The sequence below is a fragment of the Artibeus jamaicensis genome, unplaced genomic scaffold, assembly GCF_021234435.1.
Source record: "Artibeus jamaicensis isolate MK-2021 breed Jamaican fruit bat unplaced genomic scaffold, CSHL_Jam_final contig_1998, whole genome shotgun sequence".
In the NCBI taxonomy this organism is placed as follows: domain Eukaryota; kingdom Metazoa; phylum Chordata; class Mammalia; order Chiroptera; family Phyllostomidae; genus Artibeus; species Artibeus jamaicensis.
In genome coordinates this window covers 9,016,211-9,037,941 of record NW_026521407.1, presented here as the reverse complement: position 1 = coordinate 9,037,941, position 21,731 = coordinate 9,016,211, and the positions used below count along the sequence as shown (strand labels likewise).

Sequence of the window (21,731 nt, the reverse complement as noted above, 5' to 3'; positions counted from 1 at the left end):
GGATTCTTGATTGTGCCTTTTACGCAGCCGAGCCTGATGTGTGGGCCCCGGGAGCAGATGTGAGCGATGGTGTCCCCAAGACTGAGGCTTGGGGGCCAGTCCTTTCACATTTGAATGATTTTATTACCTTCCTTTGCCACCTCTTGCTTTAGACCACCCCCATGGGCTACAGACCTGGCCACAGAAGTCGGGGCGAGGAAGAAAAAAAATTAGGAGAGAAAATGTCTTTTTTTCCTTTTTTCTGTTTTTTTTTAACCCTTGCCCGAGGATATGTTTACTGATTTTAGAGAAAGAGAATGTGGGGGAGAGAGAGAGAGAAACATTGATATAAATTGATATGAGACTCCCTGGCTGGTGTGGCTCAGTGGATTGAGCACAGGCTGCAAACCAAAGGGTCACCAGTTTGATTCCCAGTCAGGGCACATCCCTGAGTTGCGGGCCAGGTCCCTGGTAGGGGGCATGTGAGAGGCAACCACACACTGATGTTTCTCTCCCTCTCTTTCTCCTTCCTTTCCCCTCTCTCTAAAAATAAATAAATAAAATAATCTTTAAAATAAAATCTTTAGAATAAAAAGGTTTTATTCTAAAGTCTTTAAAAATCTTTAAAAATAAAAAGAGAGAGAGAAACACTGATTGGTTGTTTCCCGTATATGCGCTGACCTGGGATTGAACCTGCATTCTTTTGCTTCGTGGGATGATGCTCCAACCAACTGAGCCAGCTGGCCAGGGCGTTCCCCCTTTTTTCTTTCTATAGAATTTTAAAGGATTTTTTTTCAGGGGAGGAAGATCCCCCCGCCCCCGCCCCTTACTTTAAACTAAATGATGGGGGGTGGCTCAGAGAGGTCAATGGCTAATCCAACATCACACAGCAGGGCCTGGCAAAGCTGAGTCTGTCTGTCCCTCGCCCCCTCCTCTCAGGTCCAACCAGGCCTCCTTTCCCCAACTGCTGTGCCCAAGGGTCCTCTGCCCTTCCTGACTCACAGCCCCACCCTGGGGGTGGGCACAGGTGTGGCTGCCCAGACGCTCCAGGCACCTAGGGAAAGAGGGTGGCTTTGTGGCGGCCTCGGCAGCTGTGGCCGGTGGAGTTCCCATTAGGCCATTTCCGCGCCTTGGGCAGGAGGAGGAGGCTCTGCATTGAAAGGTCACCCAGCTTTTGAAGCTGCAGTGACATTAATAGCTTGGGAAGAAAACAAGCCTGTGCAGAGGCAGGCGGACAAGATGCCTGTGTCAGGGCTGTCCCCTCCTCCTCCCCGCTGGACGCTCACACACATGCACGCACACACACACAGACCCTGAGAGCCTCTCTCTGTCTCTGCCCCACTGTCCCTTCATTTCTCCCCGTTTTGGGGCCTCTCCAGCGCAGAAGCCAAGGAGCTCAGCAGACATCCCTGCACCCCACTCCCGTGGCGTCTGAGGTGGCACTCGGGCAAGGGCCCAGCAGCCTCTCCGTTAATGACGCCATTCCCCACTTGAGGTTTCCCCAGAACTTAACCATGGTTACACAAGCGTCCCGGGGGTCATATGACCTCATTCTGGCCCTGCTGGCGTTTGCAGCCTGGATTTCTGATGAGACAGAGTTAGCCGGGGCCTGCTCTTCTCGTACGGGAAATGAAAGGGCTGGCGAGCAGGACGAGCCTCTCTTGCCAGTTCTAACCACTTGGTAGTGGCTTACCCAGAGCCCTTTGCTAAAAACCAGCTCTGAGGGCATTAATACCTGGATGGATTAGTGATGTCTGCCAAGGACACGGGATGGGAATCGACGGCATGCATGCCTTGTATGTCCTACTTCGGGAATAGATTATTTTGAAACTCTCGAATCTTGGTTTCTAAGACCCCTGGGGAGGCTGGGTGGCTCCTTTCCCTTTTAGTCAGGCCAAGGGCAGGGTGGGACAGGTTCTTGGGTTCCAAGGGAGAAGAGGCTCTGCTGGTCCTTTCCTTAGCAGCAGCCATGGCCTGCGCCCTGGGACACCACCTGGTGGCCTGGCGTGGTGGCACTGGCCTGGGCCCAGGTCTGAGAGAAGAGACAGTGAGTCCCTCTGCAGGCTGTGATGAAAGCGATGTCAGGTGAATATCTGCCCCTCGTTCCTGTCCCTTGGGGGATTTTCAGAGAAGGAAGCCCAGGGGGTGTAGGGACGCAGATGGCCTCCGGCAGTCCCACCCACTTTCAGATGCCCGAGTGGGGGTGGGGCGGGGAAGTGCTGGCCATTGGGGGCGGGGCGGGTGTCAGAGAATGTGAGCACTCGGGAAGGACTCCCAAGTGTTTGGCCTGCACCACCTGCAGTTGCCGTGAACAGAGATGGGGAAGGCCAGGAGGAGCCGGCTGGGGTGGGAGATACCACCACTGGTGGGCGGCCTGCTCTGCTGGAGCTGCAACTGAACACCCAAGGGGAGGCAGCAGGGGGTGGCGAAGTGCAGAGTTGAATGGTGTGCTCCAAGAGACCTCAAGGCCTGAGCATTTGAGGGCCTGCATTCAGGGTGGAGACGGGATAACGTGGCTCTGGGTGTGCGTGTGGGCCAGGGCAAAAGCTAATGCCTGAGGCTGGGGTGACCTCAGGCCAGCCTATCTCACTGGGTGCTTACTATGATCTTGTACCCTACACGTTTCATCACAACACCCCTGCCAGGTAGGTATTATCTCTATTTTTGCAAACGAAGCAGCTGAGGTTCAGAGAAGGGAAATGATTTCTCCAAGTCACATAATCTTATTAGGCTCAGTCAGAGTACAACCTGCAACTCTGGCCCCAGGGCTCTCACATCCCCCTTGGTGGACCCTACTGGCCCTGCAGGAGACCGGCCGGGACGACTTTGGACAAGGTCAAAAGCACAGCTCTGGAGCAGCTTGCCCTCCACTCCTGGCCAGGAGGGAGTGACTCAGGCCTTGGCTGCCTCCTCAGGCTTGGAGTGAAGCTTGGCCCTTTGCCTGGATTCCTGTACTGGGAAGTGAAAGGCCTGGCTCCCTGGGGCCTGGGGGAGGACAGGTGTGGGGTTTCTGCTTTCCAGCCCCCGAGTCACCGACAGCTGTGAGTTCAGGAGAACCTTTGAGTCAGCCTTCAAGATGTCTAATGGGCTCAGTGGTTTCGGTTCACTTCCTTTTTCGGGAGCCAGTCGGGGTTATCTGCTTCCCTGCCAGTGCCCAGCACCTGAGGTTCAGAGAGGTGAAGTGGTTTCCCCAAGGTCACAGAGCCAGCTTTGGGGCACAGCCAAGAGACACCCATCGCCCCTCCCTCCCTCAGTGCTGTCTGGGTCACATTTCCTCTGCTAGAATGTCAGCCGGGCTGGGCCCCGGCTCTTGAGCCTGGGGCACACATGGCTGGCTTTCTGAGGCTCCTTGGCTCTTGGCCCTGCAAGCCTGACTAGGCACTTTTGGTAGTAGGTTCCTAACTCTGGCCTCTCTATGCACTGGCTGTGTGACTTTGCCCCAGTTACCTAACTTCTCTGAACTGGGCCCCACAGCTGTGAAATGAAGAGGTCTATCTCTGGAGTTGTAAAAAGGATTAAATGTGAAAGCACCCAGCAGCACAGCTCATCAGCCTAAATCTCCTGCCTTAGTTCTTCCCCGAGTTTAAATGGCTTTTCATTTGAGCAGTGCTGGCTGCAAAGGGCAGCCTGGACAGAGATGACCTTGACCCTGAGTACAGTCCTTCTGTCTGTCCCAGTCTCAATACCACACCTCAGCCCTGGCCTCAGATTGCACTTGAGTTTCTTGAGAGGGGCAGGGGGATGGCCTTCTGAGAATCGGGGGGATGGGAGGGGGGCTTCCAGCCCCACCTGGTGCTAATTTTAGGCAGTCTGGCTAGGCGTCTCAGAGGCCTTGCAGAGCCCTTTGGAAATGGCATTTCTGCATGTCAGATCCTTTCCCCTTGCATTTCCCATTACTGAGTCTGAGCCACTTTCTCCTCACGCACAGAGCCGCCCTTTGATGGAAAAGTCTGGGCTTTGCCACAACTGGCTCTGCGTCCCTGGGCAACTCCCTCCTGGTCTTGCGTCTCGTCTCTTCATCCGTATTGTGGAGCAGGGGGTGGGGCTGGCTTAGAGTTGTCAGCCGCTTACTTGTCATGGCACACACCAAATACCTTTGCAAGGCTGTGCACCTGCGGTAAACGTGTGAGGCATCTTAACCTGTCCTGTTGCAGTTGTCCACGCCAGCCAGGCTCCCCTGGGGCTCTGAGGACCGGCTTCTCCTTCTGGAGGGAATTCCAGAGGTTGACATCCTGATGGAGGGGGGAGCAGCCCTTAAAATGCCCCACCTCATTTACTGTGGGTGGCAGTGTGGCCAGCGTACCGGCTGCTCCTGGCTCTCCGAGAGCCTTCTGAGGCAGCGGCAACAGTGATCACAGAGCTAACCACGTTCCAGGCACGGGGCTGAGGATTATCTTGTTCAGCTCCCATTGAAGCCTCGGACACATGGGGGAGGGCACGGGGCACAGAGAGGAGAGGAGGCTTGTGCGAGGTCCCGCAGCCAGGGAGTGAGTGACAACAGGAATTGCAGCCTGGGTCTGAACCAGTGCACTGACTGCCAGGGGTGGCCCTGCGAGAATGTCTCTCCGGGGCTGCCTGACACTCAGCGAGGCCCAGGAGGGCGGGTCCAGAGGACTCCTAATGGGGCAAGTGGGGGCCCCACCATTTTCCTGTTCATTCCACCAGGGGTGGGTGAGGTCCTGGCTTCTTTCTCTAAGGCAGGGGTGTCAAACTCATTTTCACTGGGGGCCATATCAAACTTTGTGGTTGCTCTCTTACTGAATTGGGGAGATGGTGGTGCCAGAGGGCTTTAGCACTTGGCACTGACCCCTGTGTGTGATGACGTCGGGACAGCAGGTGGCAACCCAGGGCACTGGTTTCTGGGGCCTCCTGGCCCTGATGTCCTTGTTAGAGGCCCCAGGGAAGGCTTCAGAGCCCAGGACTGAGGTGGCCACCAGGGTGGAGCCCCGTCGTGGAGGGCACTCATTCGGCAGTCAGAGTGCATCCTCCAACATCCCGTGTGCCAGGGGTGGAGCGAGGTGTCAGGGTGGGGTGGCGTGGTGTCTAGGGCCAGCGGGGGGAGGCCAGCTCATCCTCCGCTACCTTCCTTGTTCATTCTCATAACAGAACTCTGGGACTGATCATCGGAGGTCCTCCCTCTGTGTCTCCTTAGGAAATGGCTGGGTGTCTCTGAGCTGTGACTTGCTCATCTGGGAAGGGATGGGGAGGAGGAGGTTGAATAATAGATAAATCACCCCTCACCCAGTGAACAGAATACTATGCAGGCACGAAAAGTGATGAAGTAGATCGGCGTGCTCTGGCATGGGCAGCTGACTATAATAAATTGTTAAGTGGAAAATACAAGTTGCAAAGTAGAATTTATGGTTTGATCACATTTCAGTAAAGTAAATTTATACATTTGGTAGTAAATGCATAGAAGAGGTATCATTTAAAAAAAGAAAGAATGTTAACTGGTTTTCTCCAGAAGTGGGAGAAAACTGTGGTGTCACAGAACTGTAACCTGGGGAGGGGCAGCCGTACGGGGACTCTGTGCTTCTAGCTTTCCGTTCCTGAATCCAGCCCACCTCCCTGCAACTAGGCAGGCGCCCACCCAGCAAGCCCCGGAACAGGCGCTCTGGACAATTCCCATGTCCTTCCAAGGAGGTGGGGGTTAGACTCTCAGCATGGTGGCTCTGGGAGGCATGAAGTCCTGTCTTACCTGTGAGGTGACCAACCTGTTGGGACAAAGAACATCAGTGGTCGTGATGGGCGTGCTGACCCCAGGGTGAGGGAGGGACGCGGAAACTTCCTCGGCCCTCTGGTCTCGTCTTCCTTGCGTCGTTGACTCTCGAGACCGTGATAAGGGAGAGCGTCACACTGGTTTGCTCACACAGACATTTCGGTATCAGCTGTTCAGAGATGGACCTGAGTCCTAAAAAAGGGAGAGCGGGTTTACACCTGTTTCATCAAACTTAAGAATATCCTTCGATAGAACAGTCCCTTAAAATAAAGCTGCCACATTTCTCCAATTAGCAAAATTACTGTAAAAACTTGGGATAAGTGTGGGGAGGTCAGAACTTGATGATTTTAGGCACGTTCGACTCTCGACGGACTGCACTGGCAGACACGGACCTGGGCGGTGGTTTACCTGCCAGGGTCTGGGTGGGGTCGTGGTTCTTGGCCACAGGTTTAGAGGAGCTGTCTGCACAGATGGGACGCTGTGATGTAGGCCAGGACAGTGGGGCCCTGGTGTGGGAAGACAGAGAAAGCAGGGCTGGATGGGGGTAGAGAGGGGGGAGGCGGGACATTGCCTGTGCAGAGCCCCTCCTGCCCCAGTCAGATCCTCATGGGTGTCTGGCAGTGTGTGTTGTGGTTGAGACCAGGGGCTAAGAGGTCATAGTCCTGGGTTCAAATCCCAGCTCCTCTGCTTTCTTAGTGTCCATGCCTCAGTTTTCCCATCTCGAAAATGGGGACACGAATGCCTGCCTCAGAGTGGTGACTTGAGTTAGCCGACACAGCACTGAGGACCGCCTGGCACAGAGTAAGCCCTTTCTTGCCAACTGGCATAGCCCTCCTATGTTACTGAGCACCTGGGGCTGTGTCATTATTGCAGCTGGAGAAAGGGGAAGGAAGCAGTCTCCCGTAGGCGTGGCAGGGGTCTCCCTAATGCCCTTGGCCATCACCCTGAGCTACAGTTTGTTGCATTCTGCTCTTGACTCTGTGCCCCTCCGTTTCAGGTGCGACCATCTTTGGAGCCTGCCCCAGGATGCCCTGGGGGTGTGGATGACGGCTGGTTCCAGGGTCCTGGGCCGATGTCGCTGCCTGAGAGCCGCTGGTGGCCCCGCGCCCTAGTTTCTTGACACAGGGACCCTGCCCATTCGGTCCCCACCTGGCTGCTCAGGGGCCAGGGAAGGCGCAGGAGTAGTTTCCCCGCCAAGCACGTGCGCCACGGCGCAGGGCCCGGGAGGAAGGGACTTGGCCCCGGAGGGCAGCACCTTCGCTCAACGGCTCGGCAAAATGACCAGCCTGTTCCGCAGGAGCAGCAGTGGCGGAGGTGGCGGCGGGGGCGGCTCCGCGGGGGCGCGCGGGGCGGGGGGCAGTGCGACGGCCTCCTCGCAGGAGCTCAACAACAGCCGGCCTGCGCGGCAGGTGCGCCGCCTCGAGTTCAACCAGGCCATGGACGACTTCAAGACCATGTTCCCCAACATGGATTATGATATCATCGAGTGCGTGCTGCGCGCCAACAGCGGGGCTGTGGACGCCACCATCGACCAGCTGCTGCAGATGAACCTGGACGGGGCTGGTGGCAGCGTCTATGAAGACAGCTCCGACTCGGAGGACAGCATCCCCCCGGAGGTAGGGACGTGGCCCTGGTAATGCAGGGGAGCTCCAGCACCGTTTGAACCTTAGAGGATTTGGGTTATACCCCTGCCTGGGTTCTAACTAGCAAGCAGCCTCATTTCTCCTAGGGAAATTGCACCTTGTTTTAAGGGCAGAAATCATGCAGTCGTTCAATAAGCACTGAGCACCTACTCAGTGGTATGCCAGGCATGGTACTAGACTCTGGGTCAGGGGTGCTCAGAATCGGGGAGCTGGGTGAAAATGCAGACACCTGGACCCATCCAGCCCAGTGAATGTCAGTCCAGGCTGGAGCCCTCTGGTCTGCATTTTTCAAGAAATGGTACTCTTGGACCTCTGAGTATCCATGTTGCTCAAGTCAGAGAAAGTTTCTGCCCTCACAGAGTTCCCGGTGCAGCGGAGAATAGGGACCAGAGTCAGGCAGTGACCGCGGGGAGTGGTAAGTGCTCTGTCCCGAGAACCGGAAGCAAGAGAGGAGGGCGTGGCTTCCCAGAGGTGGGATGGCTGAGCCGAGACCCAAAAGAAGAGCGAGGGCAAAGGTGTGCAGGCAGAGGGAACAGCTCAGAGGCGAAATGGAGCATGCGTTGCCGGGGAACTGAGGGCAGGACCATCTGTCAGGATCCCAGAATGAGCGGAGACCGGGAGGTTGAGGAGGAGAGTGGGGCTGTGTCCCAGGAGCACAGGGAGCCAGAGGAGTGACATCAGACTTCCTCTGACGAGGCGTGATGGAGGTGGCAGTGAGTGATGCCCGAGCCCTTCTCTCCTCCTCCAGGGAAGGGGATGGGGGGAGATGCGACCACCCCACTGCACCAGGGCCCCCCTGCTGGGTGTGGCTAATCCTCTTTGGCCCCATCCAAGAGCTCAGTGTACGTTTGGCCCCCAAGTCTCTATAGGACCTGCAGCGCTGGGGGCAGATGGGCACATGGTCTTTCAGCGAGAAGGTCACTGTGTGCAGGGCATGTGGGACATGGCAGTCATGGACAGAAGGACTCAGCAGGTGGGATTTAACCCTGCTCTTCCTTAATCCCTGGTGCCCCCCTCCTGCTTTAGATGTATCGTCTCTCCTAGTCTTTCCCAAATTTGTGAGGAGGCATTATTATCACCCTCGTTTACAATGAGAAAACCTAGACCCAGATATGGCCTCAGGGTCCTATTCAGCACAGCCCACTGCCCATCAGTCAGAGTCGCACTGCAGGGCAGCGCCCTCTTGCTCTCCGCCCTTCCCGAGTGCTGCTTGGGGTTTCTCTCTCCAGGTAGGAGGGGAGCTCTGTGGGCGGTGACATCTGGCTCATCCCCATGTCACCTGCAGCACCTGGGATGGTCCTGGCACATAGCAGGCACTCAGGGACTATCGTTAGAGGGCGAAATGTTGCTACCGCCTTTGTACAGTCTCTTTCTCCTGGAGACCATTCCTCTGACCTGCCTGGATTAGCAAGCGGAGGGAGTGTTGGAAAACCAAGGTTTTCTTTGTGAAAAAGAGGGGAATGGGTGAGGGTATGTGGGAGTGTGTGTCTGCAGTTACACCCTTCAGGTGTGAGCCAGAAGGAAGGTTCTCTGCACGCTCTGACCCTTCTGCAGTTCCATTTGTGCTGACAGTCCGGCAGGGAAGATGCCGTGTCCTCCCGTGTGCACTGCGCCCACAGTGAGCCTCCGCGAGGCTTCGGCGTCCCCTGGACAGTCCCGCACTGCGTGTGCTTCTGTTTTCCTAAGAACCTTGCTTTCCAGATTGCGTCCCTCCTCAGCACCCCTCCTGGGCTGTTTCCCCAGCCCCCCACGTTTGGAGCCCTGCCTGAGCCAGCGGAAAGTGCTTCGGAAATTTATGAGCAGCAGCTGGAATGACAATAACTGCTGACTGGAAAAAGCCCCTCTCTGGGGGGTGATGGATGGTGAGCTGGCCCGAGGGGTACCCTTGCCACAGAGAAACATCTTCTGTCAGATAAATGGCCAGACCCTGACCCTCGGAGCACCTGGTAGGCATCCATCACCCACACTGAATTAAGCCAGGAGGCCATAGAGCCGAAAACTTCAACACCTTCTAGAGCCAGAAGATCAGGCTCATTGTGGCTGGCGGGGTTGTGGGGAGAGAGGCCCGGGTAGGCCAGAAACGTGGCTGGGGTGACTCTCCCTGGAGACTGGGGGTCTGCTTTCCCGGGGCGTGCCTGGCTGGGTGCCCACCTCTCTGGGGGTCCCTCATTCTGCTCCAGGAGCTTCTCCGATAAAGGTCTGGTTCTCGCAGCCCCAGGGGGCTGCCCTGAGGCGCAGGAGTGGCTGGGCAACAAGGGGATCCTCCTGGTGCAGTTGTGGAGGCCTGAACTCCCTCGGTCCGAGGGGCCAGCTGCCAGGCCAGCCATGGGAAACCCCAAGCAGCTTCCTTCCGGAACAGTTCCCACTGATTTCTCCCTGCCTCACCCGTCTCATGGGGACCAACCTCGATGGGGACAGACCAGGCCAGCCCCTGAGGGAGGAGAGGCTCAGCCTCCAAAAGTTGGCCTCCAGGCCCCTCTTGGCCCCCCGTCCTTCAGAGCAGCGGGGTCTGGGCACGAGGAATGTGGGCTGGGGGACAGCGGCGGCGCGGGCTCTGGGCGTGCCAGGTGGTTGCCGAGCGGCTGTCCTGTGCCAGCCGCCAGACGTCCGCCCGTGACAGGAATGGAGCTCAGTGGTCTCTCTCTTTCTCTGTTTTACTTCTTGTGGAAATTTGAGACAGGCAGAGCAGTGGCCTGCAGAGCAGTAATGTTCTTCTTTTTCTGCAAAAGCATCTGTTTAAATACTTTCCGCCTCAAAGGAAAGAACGTCAGTGCATTCCAGGGTGGGGGCCTCCTTGGGTCAGGCCGGTTGTGCATGCACAGAGCCTGGCCGTGCATGTGCGTGTGTACTCAGTACTCACTCACCACCTGCCCGTCTACCTGCCAGGTGTCCCCGAGAGACTCCCGGTGCCTGGGCACAGCTGGGCTCAGGCAGGGATGGGCCGGTGTAGTGCAGCCCAGCCCAGGCTTACCGAGGCAGAGCGGAGTCGGTTTAGCAGTGACTTCTGCAAATTTACTTGAGTTTAAAATGTGCGGCCCGGGGGACTCTGGGACTGATGGATGGCATCAGAGCCCTTCCCATGTTCTTCGGACTCTAAAGAGATGAGAACAGAGCTGGGGAGGAGAGGAGAGTGGGAGGCTAAGGTACAGGCTGGTTGGGGTTGTGTGAACTGGGATGTGCAGCCTTCTGCCTCAGACTCAGTGAGGACCTCAGGGAATGGTCCAGGTTAGTCCATGTAGCAGGAACCCCGGCCTTTGTCCAGCCCTTGCCCTCTCCCTGTCCCTCTTTCTGGCTCCTGGACAAAGTAAGGAGCCTGAGAGGAAAAGGCACCCGAGTATCCCCTTGCCCCTGTCCGCCCAGAGAATCCACACCCAGAGTGCAGGCATCGTGGCTGAAGGAGGGACCCTTGCTATGGAGAGCAAGTCCAAGTTGAGATTCAGTTCTACAAACACTGTGTGGCTTTTGCCATGGCACTTAGTCAGCCTGGGCCTCAGTTTTCTCATCTGTAAAATGGGGTAGCAATCCATATCCGACCTTGCTACGTTGTATGAGGTTAAAGTGAGATAATCCATGTGGAAGTACTTGGAGAGAGGCAGTGAATGATGTTGAGGTTAGTTATCAACAATAACGCGAGTCCGGAAGAGCCCACGAATCGCAAGTGAGCTGCTCAGCGATGTTCTCAAGCACCCAGATAAGAAACATAAATGGGACCTGGAAGCCCCCTTGTGCCCCGCCTTGGCCTCCCACCCTCACAGTGTTCACACCGCTCTGACTTCTCTCCCGGGGATGTGTTTGGCTTGCTTTTGAACCTTACCGGGGTGAATAATGCTGCTGCGAACCTTGTCTTGTGGACACGTGCGCTTTCCTGTCTGTTGAGCCTATTGGAATTGTAGGGTCAGGGGTAGCCATGCATTTAGCTTCAGTATATAAAGCCGTACTTCTTTTTGCAACATGTTGGTTGTAACATTTTACGTTCCTACCAGCAACGGCAACAGAGTTCCCTGCCTGCACACATCCTCCCCCACGCTGGACTTTGCAGAAATGTTATTCAAATTCAAGGAAGAGGAAGGGTCGTTAACATTTGTTTCTTTATTCTCCCCGCTATAGATCTTGGAAAGGACTTTGGAACCTGATAGCTCCGATGAAGAGCCCCCGCCTGTGTACTCCCCGCCAGCCTACCACATGCACGTGTTCGACAGGCCTTACCCGCTGGCCCCGCCCACTCCACCTCCCCGGTGAGACGCCAGCTGCTCCCAGAGCTCCGGGCAGTGGGGGAGGGGCCGGAGGTGGGGGCTGAGTACCGACCCGGAGGGGATCTTGGCTGAACCCCTCAGCAGGAACAGGCTTCTACTGTAGCAAGAACATTTCAGTTAGATACCAAGGAGAACGTCCAAGAGCAAACATTCACTAAATCCCTACTCGAGACCAGGTGCCATGCTGAACACCATACAGGACATGGGACACGGAGTCAAGCTCAGCCTCTGCTCTCTGGGAGCCGATAGTTAAGGGGGACACGCAGAGCAGGAATGACAAACATGTGGACTGGGAACTGACATCTCCCCTCCCGCGCCTGTGGCAAACGTTACTGATTGATCGGTGCTCTGTCCTGCTCCGTTGAGACAGAACGTGAGGATCTTCCTCAGCACCGCACTCCCAGATGGTCATCAGTAATTGATGGGAGGGATATGTATTTGCCCTGCCCGGTCTAAGAATGTGTGGGGGATTTGTAAAGTAATGGGAGCAAGTAAGTCTCTTTTCCTGGGGTGGTTTAATAACTGGAGGCAGGGGAATAGACCGCTAGGTCCTTGGAGACTTCTCCCAGGTCAGGGACTCTGTAATTTGGGGATTTAACACTAAAGGGTGCTGCCAGCTGGGTCCCCTGGGTCTCTGAAGTGCTTGTTTTCCTGGGCCTCATGTTTGTGGTAGGGCTTGCTGGAGCCCAGGTGTCTCTTTGTCCCAAAGCTGCTGTTCCTTGGAATGACTGAGGCCTGGAGGGGTTGAATGAAGGGTGGGGGAAGCCATGGGGCGGGGGACTTGTTCTACTGGATCTTGGGAGCCTCAGAGATGGTGGAGGACTCTGGTACCCTACAGGTACAGACAAACAGCTACCATTCACAAAGCACTGGAAACCAGTCAGATTTTCTAGCAACTTCTGAGGTAGGCACTGTTGTCACCCCTGTTTTACAGATGAGGGGACTGAGCCTAAGAGAGGTTTCATAACTGCCCCCAGACTACAGAGCTGGGATTTGAACCCAGGTCATTTTAACTCCAAAACCACCGCTCTGTAGCGCTGTGTCTTGTCGCCTCCCAGATGAGGAAATTCTCTGTGGTTGACGCTCGGGGAGCGGACAGAGGCCTAGAAGTGGATGTGTGTGTGGAGGGGGGAGGTGGCGGCGGTGGTAGCAGTTTTTGAGGCGTGGACAACAGCAAACTGGGCTCCATTCATCACAGAGGTCCCTGGAGGCTGTACTGAGGTGGGGGGCAGGGTATGACCTTGGCAGGACTTTCAGCCTGGAATGGGGATACATGATTTCTCTTTTGAGAAAGTTTTAAAGTAACATATTTTTGCAAATGGTTCAGCTGCTGTCAAGCAGAGTGGTTCTGCCCATTTTTCAGAAGGGAAAATTGAGGCCATGAGAGACTGGGTCCCAGTGTAAACCTGGTGTGGGTATCTTGCCCGTGTCCTCTCCCACCCCTATGCTGGCTGGGTGTTCAGTTGTGGCAGGCGGGGCAGGGGTGGGGCTGCCCAGTGACGGGAGCTCCAATTGGGGGCATGTGGACCTGAGCACTAGACCAAGACTCAGGAGTTCTCGTTCCAACCCTGTGACTTTGGACAAGTCTCTGACCCAGAAGTCGAGGCTTTACTGGGCTGGGCATGGATACAGGGACAAGAACTTGAGCTGTGGCATCAGCCAGCAGCAGAGTGCTCTCTCTACCCGCTCCCTGCAGCTGCCTAGCCTCTGATTCTTCAGGTGCCTTCGCTGTGTGGCCTTTGGCTCACTACCTAACGGGTAAGAGCTTTGTGCGCCTCGTCTGTGAAACGGGAGTGGTAATTCTGCCTCGGCAGGGACACCGGGAAGAGCGGCGAGGCTTCCTTCAGAGGCCGGTGCTCAGGAAAGGCAGCGCCGGCCTCTGAGCCTGTGCGCTTGTGCGCCAGGACACCAGGATGGCGCGGCTGGGCCCAGACCCGTGCCGAGGCCATTTCCAGTCTCTCCATCCCGGACATTCGTTTTTATTTTTTAAAACTTATTTATTTATTGATTTCTCTTTAGAGAGAGGGGAAGGAAGGGAAAAGAGAGGGAGAAGTCAGGGCACATACCGGGGTTGCAGTCCGGTTCCCTGCAGGCCAGTTCCCAGCAGGGGACGCACAAAAGGCAACCACACATCGATGTTTCTCTCCCTCTCTCCTTCCCTTCCCCTCTAAAGATAAATAAAGAAAATCTTTAAAAAAAAAAAAAAGAGAGAGGGAGAGAAACATCAACATTTGGTTGCCTCTCACACGCCCCCTACTGGGGACCTGGCCCACAACCCAGGCATGTGCCCTGACTGGGAATCCCACAGGCAACCCTTTAGTTCTCAGGCTGACACTCAGTCCACTGAGCCACACCAGCCGGGGCCATTTCCAGCATTTATTGAGTCACCTGCAGAATGTAGGTGCCGAACCAGGTGTGTGATGCAGCAAAGAATACGGCACTGTCTCGACTCCCTCCCCTCTGCCCCCCCCACCCCCAAGCAGATCAGACTAAAGGAGAGGAACAGACCTGGGGGCAGGGGTGCAGCAAAGGTTGCCCAGAGGAGCTGATGTCCAAGCTGCGACCTGGCGGAGCAGAGAAGAGGAGGGCATTCCAGGCAAAGGAAACAGCATGTGCAGAGGCCTGGAGGCCGGAAGGAAGGAACCCTCGGGGGAACTCTGGGGAGTATGGGGTGGCTGGTTGAGGCTTGAGAGGCAGCAAGCGGGTCTTGAGGTGCTGGTGGGTCCTCGGAGGGGCTGTGCCTTGTCCTGCAGCCAGTGCATGTAAGCTCAGGTTGCCGTGCCCAGGTGAGTGTGTTAGACTCTCCCTCTGGCTGCTGATGGAGGTCAGACTTGAGTAGGAGGTTGGGGGAGGAATGGCCCCCACACGTGTCTGTCACCTACAGTCACTGAGTTACTGAGAGACTGAGGGTGGGGCGGGGCTTGGGAGTTTATCCTGCCCGGACAGGGAGGTGGGGGGGCGGCCTGGCGCCCAGAGGTGTGTGCCTGGAATACCAGGACCCTGGGCCCAGCTCTGCCTGAGCGGTCTGGGTCCCCTGGGGTTGGGGGGGTGGGTGCTGACCCATCTGGGCCTCAGAGTCCAGGCTTCATCAAAAACCCTGCCCAGAGGTTCGACTCTGCATCCTTCTGGGGTCTGCTGTTCCATGGGGAAACCCGGAGGTCTGACTGCCGGTGCAGTTCTAACTTTGGGGTCCAAGGGCAGGCTCAGGGCCAGGGGAGCCTCCCCAGCCTTCTCTCTCCTTCCCCTCCCCCAGCTGGTCCTTTCCTCCAGCTTGCGAATAAAAGACGGGCTCTGAAACCCGGAGGCACCCCTCCACACAGGCCACCTGCTGTTTTCCCCTAGAAACGACAGCCTTGGAAGTTTTTTATTTGCCTCTCGGCTCATTTCTGACATTCCTTTCTGACCACAATGGAGTTGCCTGGGCTGCCTGGGCTCAGGGCCCCCCTGTCTCTCACAGCTAAGGCTGACCTCATCTCCACCGGTGCCAGGGCAAGGGGCCCTGTGGGGGCTGGGTCTGCCTTTCCTCCAGGACCTCGGGCCCAGCAGCAAGGAGACTCAGCTGAGGACAGGGCTACTGCTCCTCATGCCCCTCCAATCGGGTTCTCGGTAAAATGTCTAGAGGAGCCAAATGTGACCCCAGGGCTCCCCTTCTGCAGTTTTCCTGGGTGACTCTAGGTGTGGCCAAGTTAGGATGGGCACCCACGTCCCAGCTACAGACAGTGAAGCTCAAGGAAATGTGGTAAGCCTGCAGAAGAAGGTGGGAATGGGCTGGGAATGATCAAAGGTGGTCTTCAAATCCCTGGGCGATGGGACATCCCCTCCGCTGCCTCTCAGGCCCTCGGGAAAATTGAAGCTTCCAACAGCAACAGAAGGCAGCAGAGTGATGCAGAGAGGAAGCTGCCTAGGAATCGGTCCAGGGTTGTGAAGCAGACTCGTCTGCAGACCAGCCCCGCATCTGTGCAGTGAGGGGGTGGACCAGGCCCGCTGGGGTTCCCCCTTGGCTCCAGTCTGCCTGTGCTGCTCCCACCCCGCACTTAGCAGCTTGTTATCCCGTCTGCTGCCGCCCCCGCCCCTCCCTCAGGCCCCCACCCGGCCACCCGCCCAGAATAGAAAAGGAAAGGAAGTGATTTCCACAGGCAGCGGCAGCCCAGCCGGAAAAGCTCCCCTCCAGGGAGGGGGCCGAGGGATTCCTGGAGCTGGAGACCAAATCAAAGCCAGGCCCCAGAGCCAGAGGGGCCCCCTCCGCCCCAGCCCAAGCTGCCTTCTGTGTGTGTCACTTCCCTGATCCAGCAGAACACGTGTCCTGCGGTTGCCACGCTGCTGGCCACCGAAGAGCTGTGGGGAGCGCCTGGCGGGGCCCCAGGCCGCCCTCGGGGCCCAGGGCGGCGGGGCGGGAGCCTGGGGAGCAGGGAGGGCACAGGCTACTGCCTTTCTTTCTCTCCTTCCCACCTGGCAGCTGGCCTCTGCCGTGGCGCAGACCTCCTGCCAGGCCCTTGCCCGTGAGGAGCGCCCCCGAGCGGACCCTGGAGCAAGAACCCTTCTGCTCCCCCGTCTCAATGTGCCTTTTCAGATCTTGTTCCAAACAGTCTGGTGAGGGGCTCCCGCCTGCTCTGGCAGGGAGGCAGTTTCTAGAGGAGGGAAGCGAGTCCCAGAGGGGAGCAGGTCTCCCCCCTCCACCATGCTGCTGGCTCGTGGCTGTGCCAGAATTGGATCTGGGGTTTGCTCTACTCCCTAGCAACCCTGGGGTCCCCACATCCCCCCACCCCTGCATACTGACATTCAGGCCGCTGGGCTCTTGGTGGCTTATCTGTCTGTTCATGTGGAGCACACCTGTTGCTCAGGAGCCATAAACTTGCACTGTGTCAGGTGCCAGTGGTAGAAGCATAAAAGGCCATGTCCTGCTGTCATTGGAGGATGTTCACAGACACCTCCGTCTAAACCCTCGGGGGCCAGCACAAGCACAGGAACAGGAGCTCCACAGGCTGAGGCCTTGAAGGCACTGTGGTTGGAGAGCAGTGAACCTTCGGAGCAGCAGGAACCCAGGCCTGGGCCAGAGGTCAGGGGTCAGCCAAGGCCTGGTTGAGAAGAGGAGCTAGAGCGCTGGGCCTTTGTGAAGGAAGCTGCAGAGGCCGTGGGGAGCGGGTGTGCCATTTTGCACAGGGTCCTGGTGTGATGGGCCAGGACACCCGTGTCTGGGCCTGACCCTTCCTTTCTCATTGTCCCCTCTCGCCCTCCAGCATCGATGTGCTGGGCTCCGCGCCCCTCTCCAGCCAGAGGCACTACTGGAACTGGAATCCACCACTGTTGGGCAACCTCCCGGATGACTTTCTCCGCATCCTGCCCCAGCAGCTGGACAGCGTACAGGTACAGGGGGTGCCCCTGCCGGCTGTGTGGTGTCTCTGCTCGCCCACACAGTTGGGCCCGCCAGTTTCACTTTCTGATGTTTGAGCCCCGGCTGAGCTATTTCTGTTGCCCTGGGTTTACAGGGAGAGAATGAAAGCCTCATTTCCTGTCTGGGCCTGGAGGTTTCCTGTTCCACCCAGGGAAGGTGACAGCCCCGAGCAGACTCTGACTATAGCCACCACTCCAGGGATGAGGGAGGTGGGCAATGGGACAGCCAATGGCAGGGGACCAGAGCACCCGCTTTCCCTGTCTTGGGAAAGGGCCAGAAGCCGCCTCTCCCTAGAGGTTGGCATGTCCAAGGGGCTCCGGTAGAGTGGGTGTCATCTCAACACAGCTGGTGCAGAGAGAGTTGGAATCATGCGTAGGCTACTGAGCAGTTCGCAGATCGCTTTTCGGGACCGTTCAGGTTATGGGTAGAGATGGGGTGGTCTAAGGGGGAGGAAAAGACCTTTTTTGGCCCTTGCTGCTTCCTCAGCAGAGAGGACTCTGGCCCCTGCAGTGGAGTCAGGCGTGTGACTAGACCCTGAAAGGACGTACAGGCCCTAAGGGTGTGGCCGGAAGATCCTGGGAAAGGACATGTGTGTGCACCCAGATGTGCACGGGTGTCTGTGCAACATGTGCCCTTGTGAATAGGCATTCAACGTGCTCTCTCCCCTCCTCAGGGCAACCCCGGGGGCTCCAAGCCCGTGAGCAGAGAGGGAGGTCTGCCCCCTACGGCTGGGCCTGGGACGCGAGACCAGGAGAGCCTCTGGAAGCAGTACCTGGAGGACGAGAGGATCGCGCTCTTCCTGCAGAACGAGGAATTCATGAAGGAGCTGCAGCGCAACAGAGACTTCCTCCTGGCGCTGGAGAGAGGTGGTGCCCGGGTGGGGGTCCTGCGGCCGCTTCTCTGCAGCCGCTTCTCTGTGGCGATGTTGATGGCCGCCTTGGGGCTCAGGGGAGGCAGGGGGCTGGAGGCCAAGGGTAGCATCTGAAAGGTTGAGGCATGGCCCCCACCACATGACCCTTGTGGGAGCCCCGGAATCCTTGCCAAATGGGGAGCTGTCACATGCTACCCCCTTTCCCTCCTCCGTAGTCAACAGAGGAGAGGTGTGCCCTCGTAGGCCCTCTCCTCCCGCCCACACATCTGGGCTGTGCCAGGCACTGGCCTTGGCTGGCCTTGGCGTGATGTGTTTGGAGCCCCGGGAACAGAGCGACCAGACCACGGGCACCGCAGCAGGAGCCTCCCCAGGGGAGGATGTGAGAGCAGGGCTTCTCAAGTTTGGGGGGTATGTGCGTTCTCTTTGGCTCGGGGACCTTGCTCTCCAGCCTGGCTGCCTTTCCCCTTCAGGGTGAGAGTGTTTGCAGGGGCAGTGCAGAGAGAGGGGTATGAGAGGTCTGTCCTGTGGGGGTCATAGTGGCAGAGCCTGTGTGACTAACGGCATGTCACAGGGGAAGGATGAGGTGTCTGGGGAGAAGGGTGGGCTGAGGCAGAGCCCCAAGGCCGGCCCCAGCTCTGTAGCAACAGGAGCTGGGGGGGGGGGGTCTATGAGCATTTTAGGTGAAGGGGTTGGACTGCACGATCTCTCAGGGTCCTCCTGGTTCTCAGGTTTCGCTGTCCCAGTACTGGGCAGGGCAGCGGTTTCCAGGATGCCGCCGGTCTTTGACAGCCGGCAGACGTTGTGTGTGCCCATATTTTGTGTGTGCTTGTGAGTGAGTCTGGGGGTTTGGCCTCCAACCACCGCCTAGGTCTCCGCCCAGGTACTAACTTCCCTGATTGGAATGTGGTCCTTTTCCAGATCGGCTGAAATACGAGTCCCAGAAATCCAAGTCCAGCAGCACCGCTGTGGGGAATGACTTCGGCTTTCCCTCTCCTGCCCCAGGTAACCTCGCCTTCCTGGGAGAGAGGCATAGAGGACACAGGGACTCACACCCCAGCCGCGCTTTGCATATTTGGAGTTCAGGGGAGGACGTGGGCTGGCGGGGAGGGTTCTGTCCCCCTCCCGCACTCACTGTGCAGTGAGATGTCCCCTCCACTTAGCAGCCTGAGTTTTCACAGGCCAAGGGCTGCTGGAGTCCACCGCTGGGGCTGGCGAGCAGGCTGGCCAAACCCCCCAGAGGTGTCTGGAACATGGGCAAGAACCGGACATGCCACACCACAGAATACCCCAGGTGGGGAGGAAGGACAAGAAGGACTCAGAGACTTACAAGCCTTGGTCTTTGCTCTGGGGGAGGGGAGCTTACAGAGATACAGCCAAGAAATGGGTAGAACAAACCAGCAAAGCTGAGGACACGCTGCTGATTATAGCAAATGCATTGGGAGGCGACAGCTAGGCTCAGTCTGGGAAGGGGTCACGCATTCGTTTGTGCAGTAGTTGGGGACGATCTGCTGTGGGCTGGGCCCAGCTCTCATACTGCAGGGAGAGAACCTTGAGCTTCACGTACAACAGAAGGTGGTGAGAAGCAAGAATTGCCCCGAGAGGACCCGCTCTCCCCAGGAACCTTAAGCGGCTGGAGGAGGGAGGGCCAGGGGTGGGCAGCAGCCTGTGGGGATGCACAGATGAAGGTCAAGATGGGAACCTGGGGCAAAGAGGCCCAGAGAACCCCGTTCCACACTCAGCACCTGGACTTTGCCTATATATGTGCATGGTGAACCCTCGCCAGCCATAGCCCTCCTCACAGACAGAGTCCGCAGACCTTACAAGGTGCAGTGGGGTGGGGGCAGGGAGCCGAGGCACCGAGGCTCAGCCGATCCTGGCTCCAAAAAGAAAATCCTGTGGAACCGATTCATAAGCAACAGGCTGGGAGCTCAGGCCCCACCAGATGTGCATCCGAGGGTTTTAACGGCCGCTTCTGTCCTTGATCCTGAATTAACTACAGACACCAGGGCTGCTGAGATGGATCACAGTGGCTGACGGGGGACTTAGCAAACAAGGTGACTTGGATTAGCCGAGTTGCAGGGTAGAGAGCACGGGCTTTAAAAGGGCAGTAAGACGCAAGTGGGTGCGGAGCGAGGGAGGGACCCTGGTTGGCCACCTGGGCTCTGACATTGGGACCAGCCCCGTTCTCGTTGCCACTCATCATCGTCTCCCCGTCAGAGACTCCGTGTCTGGGTGCAGGGGTGACGGAGTGGGCTGACCCTGGAGGGGAGGAGACCGGGGTACTTTCCTCTGTTGCCTCATTAGCTCTCACACTCTGTGGGGTGCAGGCAGGCCTGTCACGTGCCGGTGAATGTTTAATTGCCAGTTGGGGTGCAGGGGAAGGCCGAGTGGGCAGTGTATGGTGACCTGCATGGTGTAAAAAACTCCTACCGTGGCTGATTTCAGGCTGCCAGCGTGACTTCAGGGACACGGGGTTGGTCAGAGAGGCAGGCGGTTGGGAGTCCAAGGGAGCCATTTCTCCGCACGCACAGCAGACCATGGCACCGTCCCTCTTACAGAAGGGGAAAGCAACGCTCGGGTGGGGAAGGAGGTGCTCCTCAAAGCCCATGTGTCCGTCCTGCTCTTTGCTTCCTTCCTCAAATAGCAGAGTTGGGCTGAACCCCTGTCCTTCGGGGAAGCCCCGACCCATGTCCCTGGGGCCTGGGGCAGCCACTGTCCCTCTCCAGCTGGCCTTCAGAGGTGTCTCCCCCTTCCAGGAACCAGTGACGCCAACCCTGCTGTGTCTGAAGATGCCTTATTCAGGGACAAGTTGAAACACATGGGCAAATGTGAGTCCAGCCCATGTCCCGCTCCCAGGTCCTCTCCCTTCCAGACAGGCCCTGTGGCCTCATGGGAGGGAGGGAGCCACCCGGAATCTTTAATGCAGCTGACCTGTAGTGAACCGAAGTGACATTTTAATCGCAGGCTGGCTCCCTCAGCCTTCTTGCCTCATTTCCCTTTGCCGTTGAGTCTGGATACAAATTAAGTTTTAAATCCTCTTGAGCCAGCTGTCTGCAGAAAAATAATGTGCTGCGTTCCCCCCTCCCCCAGAAAGTTTTCGTGTTCACCTTCCCTGTGGCTTGAGGGGGCTTAGCTGGGCCTGAGTGGGGAGAGGTCTTCGCTAAACCCACTTTCTGCGGGTGGGAGGCTTTCGGGGTTCGTGACCTCTTCCCACAAAGCCCTGCCAGCCAGGACTCGCCTTCCCCTGCCCCTCTCCGCCCCTCCCCGCCCCACAGACACACAACCATGTGTGAATGAGGCTGCCATCCTTTCAGGCTTCATTTCAGGGAAAATCTGGGATTAGTTACGGAAATCCCAGTCCAACTCTGGAGGTGGTGAGGGGTGGGGGTAGGCGGCGGGAGAGAAAGCCAAGATGCATTGATTGCTGTTATTCAAGCTGAGGAGGAATACTAGATCTCGGGCTGCCAGCGGCCCCTGGTCCAGCTACTGGTAGCCTCTGCTGCCCCTGCAGGCCGCCCCAGGATGGCAGCCTCACACCCCTGGGGCATCACTTCCCCAGCTCCCTGGGCTCCTGGGCCTCCAGCCCTGGAGGGCAGTTACTTGGTCATCTGGCTGCTGGCTCACGGGTCTCTCTGCTCCCAGCCACTCAGAGGAAGCTGTTTGAACTGGCCAGGGCCTTCTCAGAGAAGACCAAGATGAGGAAGTCAAAGAGGAAACACTTGTTGAAGCATCAGTCGTATCCTTTCTGGCACTGGGTGGGGTGGGTGAGTTCCAAGGGCACCAAGACCCTGATTTCAGGCTGGGCTCCCAAGGCTGCGCACGGCCCCCCCCTCTCCGTAAGCAGCCCCCCACCCCCTTGGGCCAGCCTGCTGCC

The 21,731-nt window shown here is 57.5% G+C and overlaps 1 protein-coding gene across 2 annotated transcripts in view; it reads left to right on the top strand.

The window, feature by feature from the left end:
• The window catches only part of CUEDC1 (CUE domain containing 1), a 76,513-nt gene that overhangs the window by 49,499 nt on the left and 5,283 nt on the right, over positions 1-21,731 (top strand). For both annotated transcript variants that reach the window (XM_037163727.2, XM_037163728.2), the window contains exons 2-8: positions 6,696-7,314; positions 11,449-11,576; positions 16,832-16,958; positions 17,660-17,852; positions 18,776-18,859; positions 20,614-20,685; positions 21,500-21,593. In XM_037163727.2, coding sequence (XP_037019622.2) covers positions 6,976-7,314; positions 11,449-11,576; positions 16,832-16,958; positions 17,660-17,852; positions 18,776-18,859; positions 20,614-20,685; positions 21,500-21,593 — 1,037 coding nt within the window. In that variant the 5' untranslated portion in view covers positions 6,696-6,975. The remainder of the gene's footprint in view (positions 1-6,695; positions 7,315-11,448; positions 11,577-16,831; positions 16,959-17,659; positions 17,853-18,775; positions 18,860-20,613; positions 20,686-21,499; positions 21,594-21,731) is intronic.